The sequence below is a fragment of the Chiloscyllium punctatum genome, chromosome X (genome assembly GCF_047496795.1).
Source record: "Chiloscyllium punctatum isolate Juve2018m chromosome X, sChiPun1.3, whole genome shotgun sequence".
NCBI classification, from domain to species: Eukaryota; Metazoa; Chordata; class Chondrichthyes; order Orectolobiformes; family Hemiscylliidae; genus Chiloscyllium; species Chiloscyllium punctatum.
This window is the reverse complement of record NC_092791.1, coordinates 24,250,877-24,273,261: the sequence shown is the minus strand read 5'-3', so window position 1 is coordinate 24,273,261 and position 22,385 is coordinate 24,250,877. Positions and strand designations below refer to the sequence as shown.

Genomic DNA, 22,385 nt, shown 5'->3' with positions numbered 1-22,385 from the left:
AGTGAGAATACATCTTGTGATGCAGCAGATAGCACCCTGCCTCTGGGTTTGAGTCCCACGGCAGGATTTGATGGAACAACGTAAATGTGAGTGTAATGAAGCCAACCAGGTTGAATATAGGCCTGTAACTTCTCCGAACACATCCCAGTGGCTGGGAGTAAAAGCATGAGAGATTCCTTGTTGTATGGAAAAAAATTGGAACCTCTTTAATTCCTATCGTTAGCTCAAGACTACAATAAGCTTGTGAAAGTGTCCACTGCCACCACCTGAATGAGAGCTTTTGCTGACAATTCTGGTGTTGCCATTCAAACCTTCTCTTGTTCCTGCACTTGCTCAATTGCCACTCCCTTTTGTTTTGCGCATCTTTTCTGTCATTTAATCTCTCCTGCTGTCCATCCTATGACAGATCTTCCCTTTTGTTCCTTTCCCACTACTCCTTCTCCCTGCCTCCGTACTTGCTTTGAAATCTGCGAAATCTTTGCCTGTTTTTGATGAAAGGTGATTGCCTGAAATATTACATCGGTTGCGTTCTGCCTTCTAGCTTGACATGCATCCTGTTACCTTATTTAGAAAATGTAAATTTCATTATTTCCCATCACTTCTCAATGATGCTATGCCCCCCATTCAAAAAAGAAGGCACCAAACCCACTGGCATTTCCACGAATGGGCAGGACAATAATCCATATTGCCACCTCCACTGACAAACATGGAGTGAAGAGCTTAGAAAGAAGGACCCGCTAAGGGGTAAAAGTGAAAAAAAGGTAGATGAAGAGATTGCAGTTAGTGATGTCAAGCCTGGTTTCAAAGAGTTGTTGGTGGACTGTGGAATTGTTGGTTTTACTTATAGTGTGGAAACAGGCCCTTTGGCCCAAAAGGTCCACACCGACCCTCCGAAGGGCACCCACCCAGACCCATTCCCCTACACCTAACACTACAGGCAATTTAGCCTGGCCAGTTCACCTAACCTGCACATTTTTGGACTGTGGGAGGAAACCCACACAGACACGGGGAGAATGTGCAAACTCACACAGACAGTTGCCTGAGGTGGGAATTGAACCTGGGTCTCTGGCGCTGTGAGGCAGCAGTGCTAACCACTGTGCTACCGTTGGTTGTTGAAGGACTGTGGAAGCCACCAGTCCTTTTTTTTTAAATTAGATTCCCTACAGGGTGGAAACTTTAAGTCCTGACAGCCTGGAAAGAATGAGTTGGAATGACGTTGTGAGATACAGAAAAGAAACATCCTGCGTAGTCCATCCAATTCTGACTGCTGTAACATGTAGGCGAAAATGAAGACTGCAGACGCTGGAGATCAGAGTCACGATTAGAGTGGTGCTGCAAAAGCACAGCAAGTCAGGCAGCATCCGAGGAACAGGAAAATAAATGTTTCGGGCAAAAGCCCTTCATCAGGAATGAGGCAGGGAGTCTCCGGGGTGGAGAGATAAATGGGAGGAGGGTGGGGCTGGGGAGAAGGTAGCAAAGAGTACAATAGGTAGATGGAGACGGGGGTAAAGGTGATAGGTCAGAGAGGAGGGTGGAGTGGATAGGTGGGAAGGAAGATTGACAGGTAGGACAGGTCATGGGAATGGTGCTGAGCTGGAAGGTTGGAACTGGGGTAAGGTGGGGGGAGGGGAAATTAGGAAACTGGTGAAGTCTACATTGATGCCCTGGGGTTGAAGAGTTCCGTGGTGGAAGATGAGGTGTTCTTCCTCCAGGCATCGGGTGGTGAGGGACTGGTAGTGGCAGAGGCCCAGGACCTGCATGTCCTCAGCAGAGTGGGACGGGGAGTTGAAATGTTCGGCCACGGGGCAGTGGGGTTGATTGGTGCGGGTGTCCCGGAGATGTTCCCTAAAGTGCTCTGCGAGAAGGTGTCCAGTCTCCCCAATGTAAAGGAGACCGCATTGGGAGCAACGGATACAATAAATGACATGTGTGGATGTGCAGGTGAAATGTTGCTGCTGTAACATGTAGCCCAGCAACATGGGCTCCTTCATAGGCACCTTCCAAACTCGTGACCTCTACCACCACCAAATATAGGACAGTACACATGTGGGAGCATCACCACCACAAGGTTTCCTTCCAAGTCATTCACCATCCTGACTTGGAAATATATTGCCGTTCCTTCAGTGAGACCAGGTTTAAATCCTGGGACTCCCTCCCTAACAGCACTGAAGGTCGACCTACAGGAAAGGTGATTATCTGAAATATTAAGCAGCTCACCACCACCTTCTCAGGGGTAATTAAGAATGGGTAATTAATGCTGCCCTTGCCAATGACGCCCACATCCTGCGAATAAACAGAATAAATACATTTTCAATTAGATTTCAAAGTGTACTTCAGTGTGACTACAAAGAGCAACATACCTTTCAGTATTAGATGCAGGGCTGCTTGTGCATACAGGGGGTGAAGGTTCAGTTACATTCGTTACAGATGTACAGATTTCCATGCCTTCTTGATGGTGTTGCCGCTGAATCTCAGGTGTTTCAATTTCCCCAGAACTCTGGGACACAGACGTTTCTTGCCCACGTGATCCTGGATCAGGATTGAATTGGACTTCTGACAGAGGAGTGAGAACAACATGTATTTAGTGCCTTACATTTGTTATACCTCTGGCTCAGTTAAATCTTTAGCATTTTCTGATGAACATACACACAACCTATACAGCCACTAATGATTTGTAATAACAGAAGCAATACTTTTCTCCATTCTAATGAACTGCTTGACATGATCAAGTGTATTTATTATTTCTTCTTTTTTATTGTCCTGTCTCGAAGATGGTAATTTTTTTCTTGGGTGATGGCCCTGAAGGGCTAACCTCCATGATATTCTGTAAACATCAGTCATATGTTTTAAAGTCAGTTTTCAACAGCAGCCAGAGGAATGTCATATGACTGCATTAAGTTAATAGCACCAAAATCATTCTTATGTGTCAGGATTTAGCTCACAGTAAATGATCACAACTTAAAAACAGATTAAGGCCAAAATTTTACCCCCAGTGGGAGTGGGAGTGGGTTGGCAGACAAGGATGGACCGTAAAATCAGTTGGCAAGGGCAGATGTTTGCTCATCTCCTTCATCACACAGGAATCCTGCCAGCAACAGAGGAGATGTCAGGTGATCTTCTCCTTCAGGCCAATTAAGATCCTTAAGGGGGGGTGCCCACACCAAGTGGCAAGGTTACCAAGGATACCCTGCACGCCTGTGAGGAAGTGAGTGTTCCACTTTCTGGTACCCTGTGCTGAACAAATGGCTATCCAATGGAAAGGACCCACACCTGTTTGAACATCCCTCACACCATTCTGCTAGAGTTCCAACTGCCACCAGTTCATCAGCCCTCCCCTCAGGGCCTGGCTGACCAGCTCTGGCAAAGCTACCCCACTCACGTCCATATCTGAGCCTCAGTGGGGCTGGTTGAAGTCCCAGCAGTGGCTGCCATTCCTAGAGGCACTAAAGTGCTGGAGCAGCTATCTGATTAGCTGGCATCTGCATGAGGCCACACAGGAGCAGAAGCCATGACTTCAGGCAACTAATTGCCTGACCACTGTATAATCTGGCTGATGCTTCCCAGACCAACAGAAAGGGGCTCATGTTCTACTTTTCAGTCAGTGGGCAAGGCCACTACTTCTGCATAAAATCCTGTGGTAGGGTCACGGCCCTTGATCAGCAACAATCCTGATGCTTTGATGAATGTATAATAGCCACTAGTAAAATGTTTGTGCCATTGACCATGGTCAGTTGAGCATTTTTGTTTCAATTGTATATCAGATGATAGTAATTGAGTTGACAGTCACACTGCAGTAACATGCTACGTGGTGCCACCTAGTGGCCAGAACTTTAACCTACACCATGACATCTGGCTGAGCAAAAGAGAATTGGGAGTGAGTTGACACATCAAATAATAACAAATTAATTGTTGTAAAAATATGATCATAAACATTGATGAAGAAGCAGCAAGATTACAGAACATGAACTGTGGATGACTTTTAATAATAGAGATATAATTTGTTCAAGCTGCAGTGTGTAAAATTTGACTAGACTTGGGTAAAATGTAGCAAAACAATCTTTAAATAAATGTGGGTTTAAATGCAATATTTTTTCTGACATTTTGTTTGCTCTGCACAATGAGTGAGACCAAAAGAATGAGAAGATTGTCCTTTAATTTGTAGCACCAGTGAAATCTTGTGCTTTTCGATGTTGCATTGTTAAACCAGTGAAGCTGCTAACACTGGGAGTCAAATTGTCCTCAGAGAGTTCAAGGGTATTGTGAATACAGAAAGATCTTGCTGGCGCTCTGGATATGACTAACATTCTGGCTGTCAGAGGGAATTCTCACATGCTACAAACACACACACAGACACACACACACACTCGCTAGTCTGAAAGTAACATTTGAGTACAGATATGTAATTGCAGCTATAAGGCAAAAACAAAGTAGGCACCAACGTGGCTGTAAGCTGAGTGACCAAAATATTAAGAGTCTAATTTGTGAGGAAAGATTCCGAAGGGCTGGCTTTCTTCGGAAAAGGAACACCGAGAGATGAAGTTTGCACATCAGGAAGGAGAGTGAAAGAAGTTAATTGGAAAAACTATTGGCTTTGCCAAAGTACTTGAATACCAGGGAACACCAATTAAAAGTAAGAATGTTTGAAACTGATTTTCCACCCACTCATTATCAATTTTGGGAAAATTGAGCCCAGGAAAAGTATTCAATGGTAAATTATATTTTTTATTTACCAAAGGTAGTGACGTGTAGAATAAGTTCACCAGTAAAGGTTACTGAAGTGCAGCAGAAATGGATTTAAAAACAACTCTATGTGTTTCTGGTGAGGCAAGGGATTGGATAATATGTTGAGGAGTTCAGCAGCTGAGGTGAGGTTAACAAAAAGAAACAGACTTGTCAAAAGAAATAGCCTTTCCTGGTTCAAAACAAAACAATCTGACCTTCCAATGCCTCATGGGAAATGTGTATTTACATCTTATTTTATATCAGCGACGTAATTGCTGGGTCATACTTTGCAACCCTCAGTTTTCACCCCATGCATCAGGCATAAGTTCAACACTGTCCTCACAGTCAACCCAGTATATTGCAGTGATTACATTCAATCTTCTAGGAGATCAGATGTGAGGAATTTCCAGTCACTTCAGAATCTAATTTGCCAGCTTGAGATCCTCAAGAAGCCTTTGGGAGGCAGTGCAAAGAAGGTTCACTCAACTGATACCAGATGTGGAGGGTGGCTTATGAGGAGATGTGCAGGTTGGGTTAATTGGCTATGCTAAATTGCCCATAGTGTTCAGGTTAGGTGCATAAGTCAGGGGTAAATATAGAGCAATAGGGTAAAGATATGGATCTGGGTGGCTTAGTCTTCGAAAGGTTGGTGTCGACTTGTTGGGCCAAATAGCCTGTTTCCACACTATAGGGATTCAATTAATTTAGAATTTTGGTTGCATAGTTTGGGTCTGTACTCATTGGAATTTACAAGAATGAGAGGCAACCTTATTGAAAAATGCAAGATTCTTAGGGCTTTCCAGGGTAGATGTGGAAAGGCCGTTTCCCCTCAGATTAAAGGGCTGCACATTTAAGGCAGAAATGAGGAGGAATTTCTTCTCTCAGAGGGTAGGGAATCTGTGGAATTCTTTACTGCAGAGGGCTGTCGACGTCGTGTTGTTAAGTATGTTCAGGTTGTGATAGTCAGATTTTTAATCAGTAAGGGAATAAAGGGAATATAGGGAAAAGGCAAGAAAGTGGAGTTGAGGATTATCAGATCAGCCATGATCTCACCAAATGGCAGAGCAGATGGGCAAAATGGCCTATTCTGTTCCTCTGTCTTATGACCTTATTTACAGTTAATTTAAACAAGGGAAAAGAAATGTGAGTTACCTCTGCCATCACTTACCAGAGGACTGGTGTGGAACAGTGGCTTCTCCACTTTGGTGATCTTCGTTTGCTGTTCTTGGCTTTCCCAATGAAAGTGGAATTAAACTAGGAGTCACTGGCAATGTGGAACCACTTTGAGCAGGAGGCCCCAGCACTGAAGACGACATGAGTGGACTACCTGGGAAGCCCTCATAGTTCCTACTGGCACAGTGTTGCTCTTGATAATGGTCATATGGACACCCACAGTGTGAGTGTTGTTGAAAATCTGGGCTGTACTTCAATTCCGGATACCTTAAGAAATGTGTACATGATTCAGGAGATCCTTCCATGCCTCTCTGAAGCTGTCCGCGAGAAGAGGCTGGAATCTGTGAGGGATAAGTGTGTGCCATTGGTGCTGGAATTGCCATATTGGTATGTATGTGGTTATAACTGAATGGGCTATATCCATGTCCTCTTGGGTACTGGCTGTATGAATGCTCAGGCATCAGCAAAGGAACTGGTGGGGGTGCCTGACCATTTCTTATAGGGTGGTTTACCAAATGTGGCTTCAAATGCTCATGCTGCCACATGTCTGGGTCTGGAGGACAAGGGTGCTGGTACAAGGAGTCATGATCCAGCTTGAGCGTATTAAATGCTGCTGCCGATCTCTCGATCTCTTCTTCTGACATCTTCAAGGAACAGTTCCGACAAGTACATCCATGAGACATAATCTCAGAAGCATCTTGCTCAAGAAATTGGACATGCTGTCCGTCAAGGAGACCTTCCACCTGACGGTAATCCAGCAGCCGGTTCTTGTTTGTTTTCAGGTCATGATCTCTCTGGGTATCATCTCGAAGCCTTACTCGGTGGATAGGTCCTTGATGCAATCTTTCTGAACAAGGATACTGATGGAACATGGATGGGTAAACTTGAAGTACTTCATTGCATGGCCTTTGGTAGTTCATTCTTTCCAACATTGCAGCCTGGTGGTGAATGCTATCTATGTTTTCCACATGGTCATAAGAATCATGCGACCTCCCTTCTAGCCCCACGTCATTCAATTGTAGCACATTCCTTTCATACATGGGCCGTCTTCGGTCCAGTGTTAGATCAGGCCTATAGTAGATATCATTTCGAATCCCATCGGGACTGTGACTGTATCCAGGTATTCTGCGCTCTGGCGAGTGCTGGTTGGCTTTGAAATGATAAGGATGATTGGTGTTATGAATGTTTCTTGGTAAAGTGGCAAACCGATTCATCTCACAGGCATCATCGTCATCCAGGATGTCCGTCTCCCTGTCATTGGCGACAGGTCGCCCGTTGGCACGGTTCTGCAAGGATGACCCAGTCTGTGCGGTCACATTGTGCGTGTTCTTCACTGCGGCCACGCCAAACCCGCTGAGAAGCTGATCCAACTGCTCCTTCTCTATTTGTGATGGTGCAGGCTTCGTACTGATACTCTGCTCTTCTGTCTTTATGGAAGCAGTGGAGTGACCCGAGTCCGTGCTGACAGACAAGGTGTGCCCACAATGAACAGACACCACACTTAATGGGCTACCATTGGCAGTGCCAGTGCTGGGACTTCTTTTCTTCACTTTGGCATAGAGACTTCCATCTAGTGGACCTCGTGTGTGTAATACTTCTTGCAAAATACAAAGGTTTATAGTAAGTGGCAGCATTACATACAAGTTGCATGTTTCGATAAAATACACATTTCTATTCGACACATCCAGGACTAAGATGACTGCAGTCACAGACTATATGTTTACATGCATTATATATAAAATAGTAGGGTTATACAGCATGGAAACAGACTCTTCAATCCAACCAGTCCATGCCAACCATAATCCTAAACTAAACTAGTCCCACCTGCCTGAACTTGGCCCATATTCCTCCGAACTTTTTTTATTCATGTACTTACCTAAATATTTTTTAAACATTGTAACTGTACCTGCATCCACCACTCCTTCTGAAAGTTTATTCCACATACTATCCACAATCGGTGTAAAAAAACTGCCACTCATGTCTTTTAAATCTTTCTCCTCTTTAGGCATGGGACTACCATTAAATTGTATTCTAGCATAAATCAGGAGTGAGTAGATTAATTGCCAATCCAAACCCTAATGATGGGAGGTAGTCAAAACACATCAGGCATTTGTTACTAAATCTAGGCTGAACTCCTAAATTCATCATCTCGTAGGCGCTTAGTAAAGGCTCCTTTAATTTTCTCCACAGATTCCAGTCTTATAAAGCAACCAAAACTTTGGACCTCACTTTGAAGAAGTCTGGTCACCGTGCAAAATAATCTACTTTGGTCCATTGGTTCAAACTGAACACTCCTCAAACATGTTGAAAAGCAAATGTATCTATCCTGGGGGCATTTTGTCACCATACCCCTGCTGCAGTGTGTATACACTCACTACATGGATGTTACGCTTCAGGCTGCTGTTCTCGTCAGTACAGAGAAATAGCGAACAGCAAAGTAGGTATATGTAGTTTTTAAATCAATGGTTTGACTGACAGAGAGTGGTTCGTGTGTGGAATGAACTGTCAGAGGAAGTTTTTAAATGCATGAATTGGAAGACTTGGAGGGATAAGGGCCAAATGCAGGCAGATAGGACTAGTTTAGTTTGGGAACATGGTTGGCGTGGACTGTTTGGACTGAAGAATATGTTTCCATGCTTTATGACTCTATGAGTACATTTCAAATCAGTGTTAACCAAGTAGAAATGCCCAGTCATCAGGAAGGACTGTAGCTAAATGCAAATCTTTGCTTTCTCAGGTTGCTGGTTTGTGTACTGGTAAAATCTATCCTGGCAGTAGAGTGTGCTCTTCTGAGTATTGGACAGTGGGACCTTCACTCTGCAGTAGCTGAACCACTTCCATTTTCCAAAGCTGACATCTTTTGCCATGCCAAGCACAGATAAAAAACACAAGCTTCTCTGCAGTAAACTGAAAGATGCCTTTTAAACCACCGAATCAATCTTTAGACAATGACAAGTCATCTGTGGGAATTGTAATGGAACACTCCTTCAAAGCAATGTGAAATGTAGGGCCAGGTTTGTTTTCACCGTGTGGTGTGACAGCTCAAAATAGTTCAAAGTAAATTGATGCCAACCTCAGCCAGAAGGCTGGTGTGGTTAAACAGCAGCCAATTCTTTGGAATAACCTCCTTTACAGAACTGTCCACGAGACAAAATGTAGAAAGCACAAAGAGTCGTGCAGACAGAAAATCACACATGAGTAAAATTTAAAGGGATGGAGAGTATCACAATTGGCTGACAAGAAATCTGAAAAGCTCTTGGAAGAACATGGAAGATACGTCAATCCATTCCCAAGCTGAAGGGTCAGGTTTGTATGTCCCTGATTTCCATCATTCCACCTTTGGAGTCCATGTCTTCACCTGCCCTGGGTAAAAACTCTGGAGTGCCTTTCCTAAGTCTCTCCCCTTCTCTCTTTCATCTTTTAAGACACTCTTTAAAGCCTACATCTTTGACCAAGCTCTTGGTCACCTGCCCTGACACCCCTATATGTATCTCATTGTCAAATATTATCTGAGGGTATTCCTCCGATGTACCTTACTAAATTAAAGGTGCTATATAAAGACAAGTTGTTGATGGTGTGAATGTGCAGATAAGGGACAAAGCAGCCAAGCACTTTAGCTCCAAATGGAGGTTATGCAGCACGAGGTGGCTGCAATGATGATAAAGCACTCTGCCACCTAATGGCACCACCCCATACGTTGGTACTGTAGCATGCCTGATTCCCACAGTCACAGGCTGTGCCAGCCCAGTGCTGCACGGTAGCTACAGCAGCAGATGGCACAGCTGACCAGAAACTGTGAAGACAACTCCTCACAACCATTGTCTGATCAACTACCATGAGGTTCAAATATGGCGGGTGATAGCTTGGTAGGTTTGAAACAGAAGTGTATTCAGCTTGGTATGGAGATACCTGTATGTGATCCCGGCAGGTGGACACAATGCAGTCTGAACTGGCAGGCATCCCTTCATTAGTTCTTTCTCACATCTCAGACAGGAGAATTCCCATTGGGAAACCTATTTGTGCCAGTACTGATGTAGAACAATTGGCACAGAGACTTGTGAGAACCAAGTGTCAGCAAGAGAGAAAATGGAAGAGCACTGGGCCAGTTAGAGCAGAAACAAAAAGTCCTACTGAACATTACCACTGCTTTCAAACAGATAAGTTATGGGCATCTGTCTCTTTTCCCTGTGTTGCTGTATTACATGAACCAGAGCACACAAGTAAACTCAAAAAACTAGCTTTGTGGAGTGTGGAATATGGTCAACAGTGACAGCACCACACCATTACTTCTTCAATTATGAATATTCGAAACATGTTTCAGTAAAGATAATAAATGCAGGAGTGTCAAGAGGGCAGATTCTGTGTTCAACGTACTGCCCTACTGCCCGTATCAAAATATGCTTTTATAAAGATTACCCCTTTAACACCAAGAATATTGTTTCATTTTTCCATTGACACCAAAATTGGAGGTGAAGTGGACAGCAAAGAAGGTTACCTCAGAGTACAATGAGGTTTTGATCAGATGGGCCAATGGGCTGAGGAGTGGCAGATGGAGTTTAATTTAGATAAATGTGAGGTGTTTCACTTTGGAAAGGCAAATCAGAGCAGGACTTGTATACTTAATGGTAAGGTCCGAGGGAGTGTTTCTGAACAAAGATACCTTGGAGTGCAGGTTCATAGTTCCTTGAAAGTGGAGTCACAGGTAGATAGAATAGTAAAGAAGGCATTTAGTATGCTTTCCTTTATTGGACAGAGCATTGAGTATAGGAGTTGGGAGGTCATGTTGTGAATGTACAGGCCACTTTTGGAATATCCTGTGCAAATCTGGTCTCCCTCCTATAGGAAGGCTGTTGTGAAACTCGAAAGGGTTCAGAAAAGATTTACTAGGATGTTACGAGGGTTGGAGGATTTTGAGCTACAGGGAGTGACTTGAATTGGATTGGGGCTGTTTTCCCTGGAGCATCGGAGGCTGAGGGGTGACCTTATAGAGGTTTATAAAATCATGAGGGGCATGGATAGGATAAATAGACAAGGTCTTCTCCCTGGGGTGGGGGAGTCCAGAACTAGAGGGCATAGGCTTAGGGTGAGAGGGGAAAAATTTCAAAGGAACTTAAGGGGAAACGTCTTCACGCAGTGGGTGGTGCGTGTATGGAATGAGCTGCCAGAGAAAGTGGTGAAGGCTGGTACAATTACAACATTTAAAAGGCATCTGTGAATAGGAAGGACTTAGAGAGATATGGGCCAAATGGGACTAGATTGATTTAGGATATCTGGTTGGCATGGACGAGTTGGACTGAAAGGTCTGTTTCTGTGCTGTACATCTCTATGACTTTATGACTCAGTTATGCCTTTGTTACCTCCAGAGCTGACACTTCCAACATGCTCCTGGCTGGTCTCCCATATTCAATCGTCCATAATGTTGAGGTCATCCAAAGATCCTCTGCCCATGTTTTAACACATAGCAAGTCCCATTCCCCTACCCCCGTGTGCTCGTTGACCTACAATAGTAACCGGTCAAGCAACATTTTGATATTAAAAATCTCACCCTTGCTTTCAAATCCCTCCCTATCTCCTCCAGCCTCACAGCCTTGTGAGATAGCTGTGTTCCTCGAATTCTGACTCCTCTAACAACCCTGATTTTAATCACTCCACCATTGGTGGCTGCACCATCAACTGCCTGTGCTTTAAGCTCTGGAACATTCTGCCTACACCTCTCCACCTCTGTACCTCATTCTCTTCTTTTAAGAATCTTAGGGGTGTTATGGTGGCTCAGTGGTTAGCACTGCTGCCTCACAGCACCAGGAACCCAGGTTCAATTCCAGCCTCGGGTGGAATTTGTACATTCTCCCTGTGTCTGTGTGGGTTTGTTCCAGTTTCCTCTCACTGCCCAAAGATGTGCAGGTTAGGTGAATTGGCCATGCTAAATTGCCCATTGTGTTCAGGGCTGTGTAGGTTAGATGTATTCATCAGGGGTAAATGTAGAATAATACGGTAGGGGAATGAGTCTGGTTGGGTGACCCTTCAGAGGGTTGGTGTGGACTTGTTGGGCCAAAGGGCCTGTTTCCACACTGTAGGGATTCTATTCTTAAAAACCTACCTCTTTAATCAATCTTTTGGTCATATGATTTAATATTTCCTCTGTGGCTTGGTGTAAAACTGTGTTTTATAACATTTCTGTGAAGCATCTTAAAATGTTTAATTATGATAAAGGCAGTACAGAAATACAAGTTGGTGTTCAGGGATGAAAGGAGAACTTTCCAACCTAGAAGTACTCTGTTCGTTTTAATGGAGGCTGTAACTTTGGACTCGTCTGATCTGCAACTGACTAACCCTTGGCAAAACATGCAACTGTTATAAAGCATTCCCTGTATTATTCAGTGCAATGACAGTGCCTTTTTAATTTGTCTGCAGTGATATCGCCAGCTCCTCACAGCTAAGATTGAGGGCTTTTCACAGGCTGGCAGCTTAGAATGAAAACTATTTGCTTGCACAGTTTGGGCTCTGAAGCAGCCTTTACAGACATGCCTTGGCTCTGTGACATGAACTAATTCTCAGGCACTTCCTTATATTCAGCCTGATTGAGCTCAGCTGCTCCCAGAACTGCAGGGTTTTGGAAGATTAGACGATTGCAACAACACCATTCTTTACACGGGCACAACTTGTTTCTGTGCAATTCTTTTCCTCCCCACCTCTAACCTTGTGCCAATCAGATTAGGACACAAAGCAAGTTCAGGAGCAGTAGAAGCAGAGAGGGGGGTGGTGAAGGGGATAGGAAGAGAGTAATATTGGTCCAAATAGTCAGTGGAAGACAGTGGATTCACTCACGGTATATCTCTTTATTTGATGGTATTGATAAAAACCGAGGTATGTGGAGGATGCACCAACTGAAACGATCCTGTAGGTTTGTAATGTCACCAGGGTTTTGAATTCCATGAGGTTTTTATTCATTCTGCTCGGTTGTTTTGATGGGTCCTGAGCAATATTTCCTCTAAACTGTGCGGCCGTATTGCCACACAGCTGCTGGGAGGTTCTGCACATGCTATTTCGTGTATTCTCACAGCAGCAAGAAACAAATTACGGGGTTACGTTAGCTCAGTGCAATGCCTATACCTGCCTTAAAAATGCCTGTTATAGATATTTTCCAATCAACCTGTTCAGAGATTTTATTACACACTTCTGGAGCAGGTAAGATTTGAACCTGGGCCTCTTGGTTCAGGGAAGTTGACCATGAATCCATTGTTGATTGTCAGAAACATCTATCTGGCTCACTAGTGCCCTTTAGGGAAGGAAACTGCCATTTTTACCTGGTCTAGCCTACATGTGACTCCAGACCTACAGCAATGTGGTTGACTCTTAATGTTCTCTGGGCAATTAGGGACGAGTAATAAATGCTGCCTAGCCAGCGATGCCCACATCCCGTAAATGGATTAAAAAGAAAACTACCAGTGCGCTACAAGAGTCTCATTAGCGCCTGTCCGAACAATTTATCTTTCACCTGGGGATTCAAGAGCTTTCTTGACTCAGTATGGAGTTCCACAAACTTTAGAACATAACCTCTGCCTCCATCATGTTCTGCCCATAGCTAATCCTCATGTCCTGCACATCCCTGGACACAATGGGCAATTTAGCATGGCCAATCCACCTAACCTGCACATCTTTGGACTGTGGGAGGAAACTGGAGGGCCCGGGGGAAACCCATGCAGACATGGGGGAGAACATGCAAACTCCACACAGTCAGTCATCCAAGGCTGAAATCAAACCCAGTCCCTGGTGCTGTGAGGCAGTAGTGCTAGCCATTGAGCCACTATGCCACCCTAAGTGCCTGTTGTATTGTGTCAATTCTCTTAATTAGGGAAACTAGCTAACTAAGATTCTGGAGGTTGCCACTGACCATAAACCCATCTGGACTGGCCACATAAACACTTTCAGGCGCTAGGAATTCTGTGGAAAGTAACTCACCTCCCGTCTCTCTCAAGTCTGTCCGCCATCTACAACGCACAAGTCAGGAGTGTAAAGAAATACGCCCCACTTGCCTGGATGAATGCAGCTCCAATGACACTCAAGTGGCCTGATACCATCCAGGATAAAACAGCCCACTTGATTGCCACTCCGTCTATCGCCACACTCCCTCCACCAACGATGCATAGTGGCAGCAGTGTGTGCCTTCTACGAGGTGCACTACAGCAACTTGCCAAAGCTCCTTCGACAGACCCTTCCCAACCCACAACCTCTGCCACTCCATGTGGCTCAGTGTCATACACTGTTTCATAATGTTTTAGTGAATGAGGCATTGCATTAAGTTAAAAGCGTTTGATAAATATCAAGCTTTGTTGCTGTTGAATCAAGCTTAACGATGAACTTGATAATACAACAGGAGACAGCAACAAACAAACAAACTCTGAATCCCATTCTGATACCTTCCAAGCCATCCTCATGGTGAAGGTTGAAGTTCTCGTAAGAATCCCATCTGACGGTAGGATCAGATGTGTTGTAATCTACAGTCACAGTAGAGTCATTCTTCAAATGGTCTCCATCTATAGATGGGGAGAGAAGGTATGATGGATTCCATTAATATGTTCTTGTCAAGTCTCCCAGCTGATAGATCTATCCCCCACAATAACCAGTAGAGATCTGTCCATTAACTGAGATTCAATGAAGAGATCCAGCTATAATATGGCATCTATACTCAGTTCTGACAAAGGGAGCACATGCAAAAAAGAAAGGTTTACATTTGCACTTTTACAACATTTCTGTTTGCTTTGCAGATTGCCAGCAATTCTCTCTTTGAATTGATTCAGTATTGTCACATGTACTTAGATACAGTGACAAGTTTTGTTTTGCTTGCAGTGCAGGCAGATTATACCATACAAAGTGCATGAGGATATCTTGTTTCCAAGTATCCAGTGGTAATGAATTGCTTACCTTTTGTTTTTTCTGGACCTGAAGAGAAAAGAAACTCCACTGCAGCGTCTCGTGGAAATCTGTCGTCTATGAAGAGAGCAGAAAAAGAGTCACCACCACTGATAGTTCTGGTGCAATCACCATGTTATTGAGTCACTGAAGATTTGAAGTAGCATTCTCACTAAACATGAAGTAAACTTGACAAACAGCTCCCTCTTGTTATATAATATGCTTTTCACCTAATCCTCAACCCTGTGGCCTGTGTATTCTATGCTCAGGTAGACTACAGACACTTTGCTGGGCTCCATTACATTGACATGGGTAAGTATACACACAGTTTAAGGCATTTGGTGAGACAAATGAGAGACAGGCAATGAACAGAGCAAGAATATGAGATACACATATTTTAATCATTGGAAGGTTTATTTTCACAGAATGTAGCTTTCATTTTGTGGATTTAAAAGCCCTTTGTGCTCTCCATTCTAAGATTGCAGTCATTTAAGGTGCTGCAACTGTCTTGTATCTAGGAATGGAACATAACTGCTTTCATCAGATTTGTGTGGTACAGTGGTAATGTCCCTACCTTTGAGCCAGGAGAACTAGGTTCAAGTCCTTCTTGCTCCAGATGTGTGTACGAACAGGTTGAATAGAAAATATATTGGCTTTTATTAAATGTCTGTTTTGTTTTACAGAACTGGTTTCTTTCTGTGACTCCAGCCCAGACGGGAAAGCTCCACTGTTTCAGTCTACTTCCTTCCTGAGCAACTGTGCTGAAGTGTTAACAGCACTAATTTGTGGAAACGGCCTTAATCCTAACTGACTTGTTGTGGTCAACTGCAATTGATGCCACAGAGCAAAACACCACTTTAAACCTGGGATTATAATGCACTATTTCACAGCCTTTAGCGCTTCTATGCATGGATCACTTTGAAATGCAGGAGCAGTTACTTTATAGGCAAATGCAGCAGCCATTCTGCGCACAGCAAGATGCCCACAGCAATGGGTCAGTTAATAATATATTTTTGATGTTGAATGAGGGAAGACCATTAGCCAAGACACCTTGAGAATTCCTTTTTCTTCTTAAATTAAATGCAATGGGTTCTTAAGAGTTCCCCCAAACAGAACAGGCAGGCAAAATCTGGCTTTCATATCTCATCCTTGGAAAATCACTTAACCAATAGAGCATTCTCTCAGCAAACTCTCAATAACCACTTGCAATTCTAAAGCACATAATAACTTCTCTCTAGAAATGTCCTAAAACGCTTCATGCACAATGAATTACTTTGAAGAGTAGTGTCCATTGCTATGCAGGTAAAGCAGCAGCCATTGTGCGCGCAGCAAGATCTCTCAAACACAGATGAGTTAAAAGGAATTTTTGGCAGTGCTGTTTGAGGGAAAACTCTGTTTCAAATAGTGTACAGCCAACAAGACAGATGGAAATTTGGCTTTAGGTTTAATATTGAAGGTGAACTGGGTTAGGATGGCAACCTGACATGTAGTCAAGTCCAGGAACGAGGGTTTGGATCAACAAACTACGACCACTGAGCCAAATAGATATTCCAGATGATGGCACCAAGGCAATATGTGGGCGCATTCATTCCCCATGGTCTGCCACCAATCTAATCCAGGCTGAAACTTTGCACTTCCTCAGTGCAAAAGTGTCCCTGAAAACCTCGTTAGGGCTTCGGTAGGAACTTAATTGGCAAATCTCTGGATTGGGGAGTGGAAATCTGCCATTTTACCTGGATTCTTTCTCAACCCCATCCCATTCCATTGTCTGCCTCAGTTCACATGCATCTCACCCCTGTGTGAATGGGCCTACTCCAAGAATCTTGCTCTTTCAAGGCCTGAACGCAAGTCTTGGCAGCACTCAAATGGGATGAGATTCCCAGAGGTCTTTAGGCCCCAGGAACTCTGTACACACGGTAATGAATGCTGGAGAATCAATTGTCTTTGCTGTTCTTGGAAATACACCCTGCCACCTGTTGGAACAGAAATGTGTTGATTAAAACTTCTGAGAAGAGCCCTGATAGTATCTGGGGCACAGCAATTCTAGAGTGGAGCCCTTCAGCCGTTGGCGACAGAATCTGACAATGCTAAACTAAACTATTTTCTGCAATTTGGACCCCAGAAAATCAAACAGGCCAGCATATTAAATGCTGGGAGGAACCCCCTGGGAATGTCTTACCAGATAAGGTAAGATAAAAGGAGGAAGGGTTCTTAAAAATGGTCAGACCTTTCCTTTTGATTCAAGATCAATTTGATCCTTAGTTGGTGAGACATTAAACATAACGATGGGGCTGATCATGGAGCATTTCAGGTTTTGCTCCACAAGACTAGGGATACTACTGTTCCTGAAAAATCCCACTGACCTCCGTAAGCATCATCCAGTTCATCCTTTCCAAACCAGAGCTGGGTGCCATGGATAGCACAAGTATGGAACTGTACTCGGAAAACAACGTCACGCTCCGGGTTTTTGTATTGCTTATGGTAACATTTCACCTGAAAAGGGAAAGATGGAAGAACATGTCTAAGACTGAGCCACTGACTGGGTATTACCAATAGATACAATTATAAATATGGCTGGGGATCCCTGATGATGTGACACTGATCTTTGAATCTCAGGGACCTGAGCTCACCTCTCGGAGGTCTGTATTTAAATACCACGGAGAGAATGCAACTTGATCAGCTGTGGTTGGTGACTTGCAACAAATTGCAGGGTAAACTTTACAGAAGCGCTACTACAGATGTGCTGCTCCCCCCAGACTCAGTTGATGGAAGTGTTGTTGAGAGAAAGGGGACAAAGGTCAACGTACCTGACTCACAATGCACTGATTTCTGGTGAGGGTCCTGATTCTAACTGCGCCATGCTCCCATTGCCATTCTATGGCCGGGGTAAAGCCACACCAAACTCGCCACGATGAGTTAAAGGAATACAAGTTCTTCTGCAAACGCCTTTAATTCTCTCGAGCATTCCTCAGTTGAAACATTCTGTGTCAGATATGAGAGCAGAAGTATATGGAAGAAAGGTAAAGAAATGTCTTTCCCAGACCATAAAAGATGTGAGTTATTCAGCCTGGTGTTGCCATAGAATTGGTAGACCAAATGGCTTCCTCGTGTGCTGGAACGATGCTATGACTTGTCCTGTGGCACAAAAGGGATTCCAGAAAGCCTCTCATTTCTGTCTCTCTGACATCCTGACCTCACTGCACTAGATCGACTGTCCACGTGCAGTCAATTGGTGGAAAATTTGAGTGTGCAAGACTGACATGTAGGAGAAGATCGAAGTGTCCACGTGCCAAGCATTCTGCATTCCTCAAGTCATCTATCATTCTTGACAGACTAGTATTGTTTCTGTCCACTGAACAAGAAGGAAATCTATGGTTTACCAATGATTGCTCCATTTTACCTGGTGAATGGAGACTGTGGGTTGAATGCTTCAGCCCCAGCTTCCTTTTTATTCATTTGTGGGATGTGGGCACCATTGGCTAGACCAGCATTAATTGCCCATCCCTAGTTGCCCTTGAGAAGTGAGTTGTCTTCGTGAACCACTGCAGTCCAGCTGCTGCGAGGATGGGAACTGAGGGGCAGAGCCTGGAAATGCTAGCATGTCGGTTTCAATTTTTGTGAGGTGGGTTTGTGGCTGGAAGGGCTACGAACCCCCATGGGCAGGGAACCAATTCAGGCTGTTAAAGGCCTAATTAAGGTCAATTAAAGAAAGTTGGCTGGAAGTTACCCATTGGCCCCCCCAGTTTCCCACACCACTAGGCGCCAGCATTCCTGGCAGGCCTATAGGCCCTACCTTGCCTGCCTGGGTGCTGGAGCAGCCAGAGGCCACTTTGTAGAGGGGCATTCCTCCCACCATAGTGGGCATTCCTCCCACCTGGTTGCTGAAGGGATTTTTTATTTCAAGATTTTTAAATGTAGAAGAAAGGGATAGCTCCATGTGGAAACACCCTCTCCCTTACTTACCTTCCACTGCTCCTCTCAAGCTGGGAGACCTCTGATTGGCCGCTCCAGCTTCACAATCCCACCCAATGTCCTTATTTGGTCTCCAGGGCAATTCATTGAGCACTCCCCTAAAAGTACTAATTAGCAACCTTTCCGCCCCATCCTCTGAGGGCTGAGTTCTGGAAATAGCCTCAACTCCTCTTTTCCAACCTCTGCCCACGTGGAAAATCCAGTCTTGCCTTTTCAACGTTAGGATGGAGGAGTTGGGTTCCTCAGAAAGTGTATGTATTTACAGAGGGTCTTCCATCCAGAGAAGTTTGAAGGCCATAAATACAGGCAGTAAGGTACCTGTGTAACAGCAAGAGAGTCAGATCAAACAGAATTTGAGTTTGCCCTTTGTTTCATCAGTTCAACTGGTGCAAACCAAATTTGAAACTTTGCAGCCTCACAAGAACACAAGAGATAGGAGCAGGGGCAGTTGATATGGCCCATGAGTTTGCTTCACTATTCAGTGCAATCATGGCTGATCTTGAGTGGTCTGAGCTTGAGCTTGGCCCAAGTATTTTATCAAAAGTGTAATTTCCTTAATAATCCGAGGTCAAGGAATTCCTTTGTGGACAGGTACCTCAACAGACAAATTGGGTGGGATAACATTTACTTGTGGTAGCGTGGATTACACGTGCTTTAACTGTACGAGAACAACAGGAGATCAAGATTGCACTGGTTCTTACCTTGTACCAGTAAGTTAATGGACCGGCCTCGGCAAACTCTGCCACTGGAGGCCCTCGTCCATTTGAGTAGGCCAATGGCATGTGAACAACGCACTTGAACAACTTCAACCCCCAGCTGGGAAGCATCAAATCCAATGGTGCAGCAGCAACCCTTTAAGCGCTGCAGCTCATTACCATCAGGACAGTTGTACTGAGCAGAAGAATGTGGGTCCATGGCACAACAGAGACATGGAGGTCAATACTGCTCCCAAATCAATGCAGTCTGTCAGGGGACCTTTCATCTGCAAGTCAGGAAGTGAAATAACAGCACTCTTGAGATTTTCACTTGAGTTCTCATGTGGCCCATCAAACATGATAAAAAGTAAATTGGGAACAATTGTACCATCTTGGAGGTAAAGCAGGACAGGACCAGTAAAAGTCCTATAATCTCAATTGTTCTGATATTTTTTCCAAGTGTCCCAGTTCTCCTAAGGTCCACCTGTCTAGTGTTGCTTCCTCTACCGAAATTTCAATCGGGAATGTCACATAATGAAGGAATCATGACTGTTTCCTAGATAACAGTGATAATAGTTTCTATATTCAACTAGAAAAACAGAGTTGCATTGCTCTTACACCCCAGGGTATCCCGAAGCATTTTATAGCCAATGTAGTACCCCTTGAAGTGTAGTCACTGTTGTAATGAAGGAAGCATGACAACCAGTTTGCAAGCTCCACAGCAAGCTCCAAATAGCAACGTGACAATAACCTGATTATCTATTTTAGTGATGTTGATTGAAGGTTAAATGTCTGAAGACCAGAGAGAATTCCCTTGCTCTTCTTTGAATTGCATAGTGGGCTCTTTTACATTCACCTTAGAAGGCAGATATGTTCCTGGTTTGATGTCTCATCTGAAGGATGGCAACTGAAACAGTGCAGCAGAATCTCAGTACTCAATGGCACTCATTCAGTATTGCCCCTCTGCAAGTGCAGCGATCCCTCAGTGCTGCCCCTCCAACTGTGCAGTGCTCCCTCAATACTCACCCTTTGACACAGCGGTTAATGCCTCACAACTGATCCACTAACAGTGCAGCAATCTCTCAGTACTGCTCCTCTGACAGTGTTGTAATCTTTCAGTTCTGATTTTCCAACAGTGCAGTGCTCCCTCACTACCGTTCATTTGAGAGAGAAGTGATGTCTCTGAATTGATTCTCCAACAGTGTGGTGCTCCCTTAGCACCTCCGACAGTGTGTCCTGTCTCAATACAGTGCCTAAATCAGGCTTCAACCAAGGAGTACAACTCAATGACAAATTTTGTTAAGAAACAGGGATAATGAAGAGCAGATCTCCTTCAATGTGCCTGGTAGATGTGGAGCAGTTAATAAATGCCAGCATTGGGGTACCAGTGTGCAGTGTATTCACAGCTCCTTTAAAGAACACCTATTATCCTCTCCAACTTTGGATGTGGAGATTTAAGTAGCAGCGAAAAGATTAAAGAACACAGGCATCGACAGAAAGAATCTGTCTAGCAAACCCAACGAATGCATTGAACAAAGTGCGAATGCAACTGTTAAAAAAAATCCCCATAACCTTTAAGCAGCAACCGAAATAATCATTCCCTTTAAGAAACCTACCTGAATAGTCAAGGACTGCTCCCCGTGTGTAGACAGGGTTTTGGCTCAAGTCACAAAACTTGATTCGGTGCATTCGAAGAAGTCAATGAACTGGAGTATGCCTGGTGTCTGACACTATGTTCTGTCCCCCAGCAAGAGAGGGGTGGAAAGCACTCTGTAGACTAGGAGTTTGCGCAGCCTTGGCAAACAACTACTTTGTTAGGCAAGGCTCTGCTGGGGGAAAAGAAAACTGCAGGAGCTCTTTAGAAAACAAAGTGGACTTTCCATGCTTTGACCAGAAACTTGGGGGTGGGTCTGGAGGAATTAAAATTGACAATCAGCCCTGTGACATGTGGGTGGGACTCCAGGGGGAGAAGCTTGTTCTTGGTATACATGGCCTTCCTTTTGGGTAAAGAAATTCGAGTTTGGGTGGGAGAAGGGACAACACAGTGCAGACGATAGTAATCAAGGCTGAAGGTTTAGGTAGCCTATTGCAACCATGAATTCACTGAGCTTAATTACTGTTAATTATAGTAGCCTAATAAGCAGTGCTTAAAGGGGCCTGATACAAAGCCAGGTAAGTTTTTTTTTGCGTCAATTGCAGACCACCCCTTTCTTCTGCCAGTACTTACTTATTGACCACAACTCCTCCAGTCTCATTTGCGCCTATCGCTTGCCAGCTTGATGCAGCTGGGGCCTGAGGCTGAATTAGCAGTTCACCTCAGGCTAAAGTCTTGGTCATGCATTCCAGATATGTTTCACAGTGGTTCCTGGCATATATTAAACCTGTCTTGTATTATAATGATTGAAAGAATCTCGAGAACATTGACGAGAAGAGGCAATATAACAATGATAAACATTAAGAGCATCAGTTTAAATGTTGTGTCATCATATGTGGTCTACATTAAAGCAGTTTACAGATTAACACTGCTCCCTCGCAACTGACCACTTCTTCGACCAGTCCTTGATCCTGCACTCACCATGATGTCTCCCTTCAGCAGTAAGGCTGGCTCGATGGAGATGCACAGCTTCTTACACCCAGGGCCTTGGACACTGCTGCAGGACAGAGAGGAAGCAAGGAGTTGTTAAGCTCATACAAAAGATGCATGGGTGCATGACTGAAAACCTACACAGGGCATCTTGGCACCAGTGTTGCCTGACAGAGTGCCAAGCAAGTCATGAAACTGATTAAATCCTTTGTGTTTCAACTTTAAAAAATCATAGTTAAAAATCACGCAACACCAGGTTATAGTCCAGCAGGTTTAACTGGAAGCACTAGCTTTCGGAGCGCCACTCCTTCATCAGATGGATGTGTCCA

The 22,385-nt window shown here is 44.2% G+C and overlaps 1 protein-coding gene across 7 annotated transcripts in view; it reads right to left on the bottom strand.

The window, feature by feature from the left end:
* Window positions 1–22,385, bottom strand: part of LOC140471293 (tensin-2-like) — a 283,909-nt gene that overhangs the window by 26,164 nt on the left and 235,360 nt on the right. For 6 of the 7 annotated variants that reach the window (XM_072567285.1, XM_072567283.1, XM_072567286.1 and 3 more), the window contains 6 exons: window positions 22,048–22,123; window positions 17,169–17,298; window positions 14,818–14,883; window positions 14,313–14,429; window positions 5,891–7,492; window positions 2,361–2,553 (listed from right to left, as the gene is read on the bottom strand). In XM_072567285.1, coding sequence (XP_072423386.1) covers window positions 2,361–2,553; window positions 5,891–7,492; window positions 14,313–14,429; window positions 14,818–14,883; window positions 17,169–17,298; window positions 22,048–22,123 — 2,184 coding nt within the window. The remainder of the gene's footprint in view (window positions 1–2,360; window positions 2,554–5,890; window positions 7,493–14,312; window positions 14,430–14,817; window positions 14,884–17,168; window positions 17,299–22,047; window positions 22,124–22,385) is intronic. The other variant, XM_072567284.1, reaches the window with a different exon arrangement.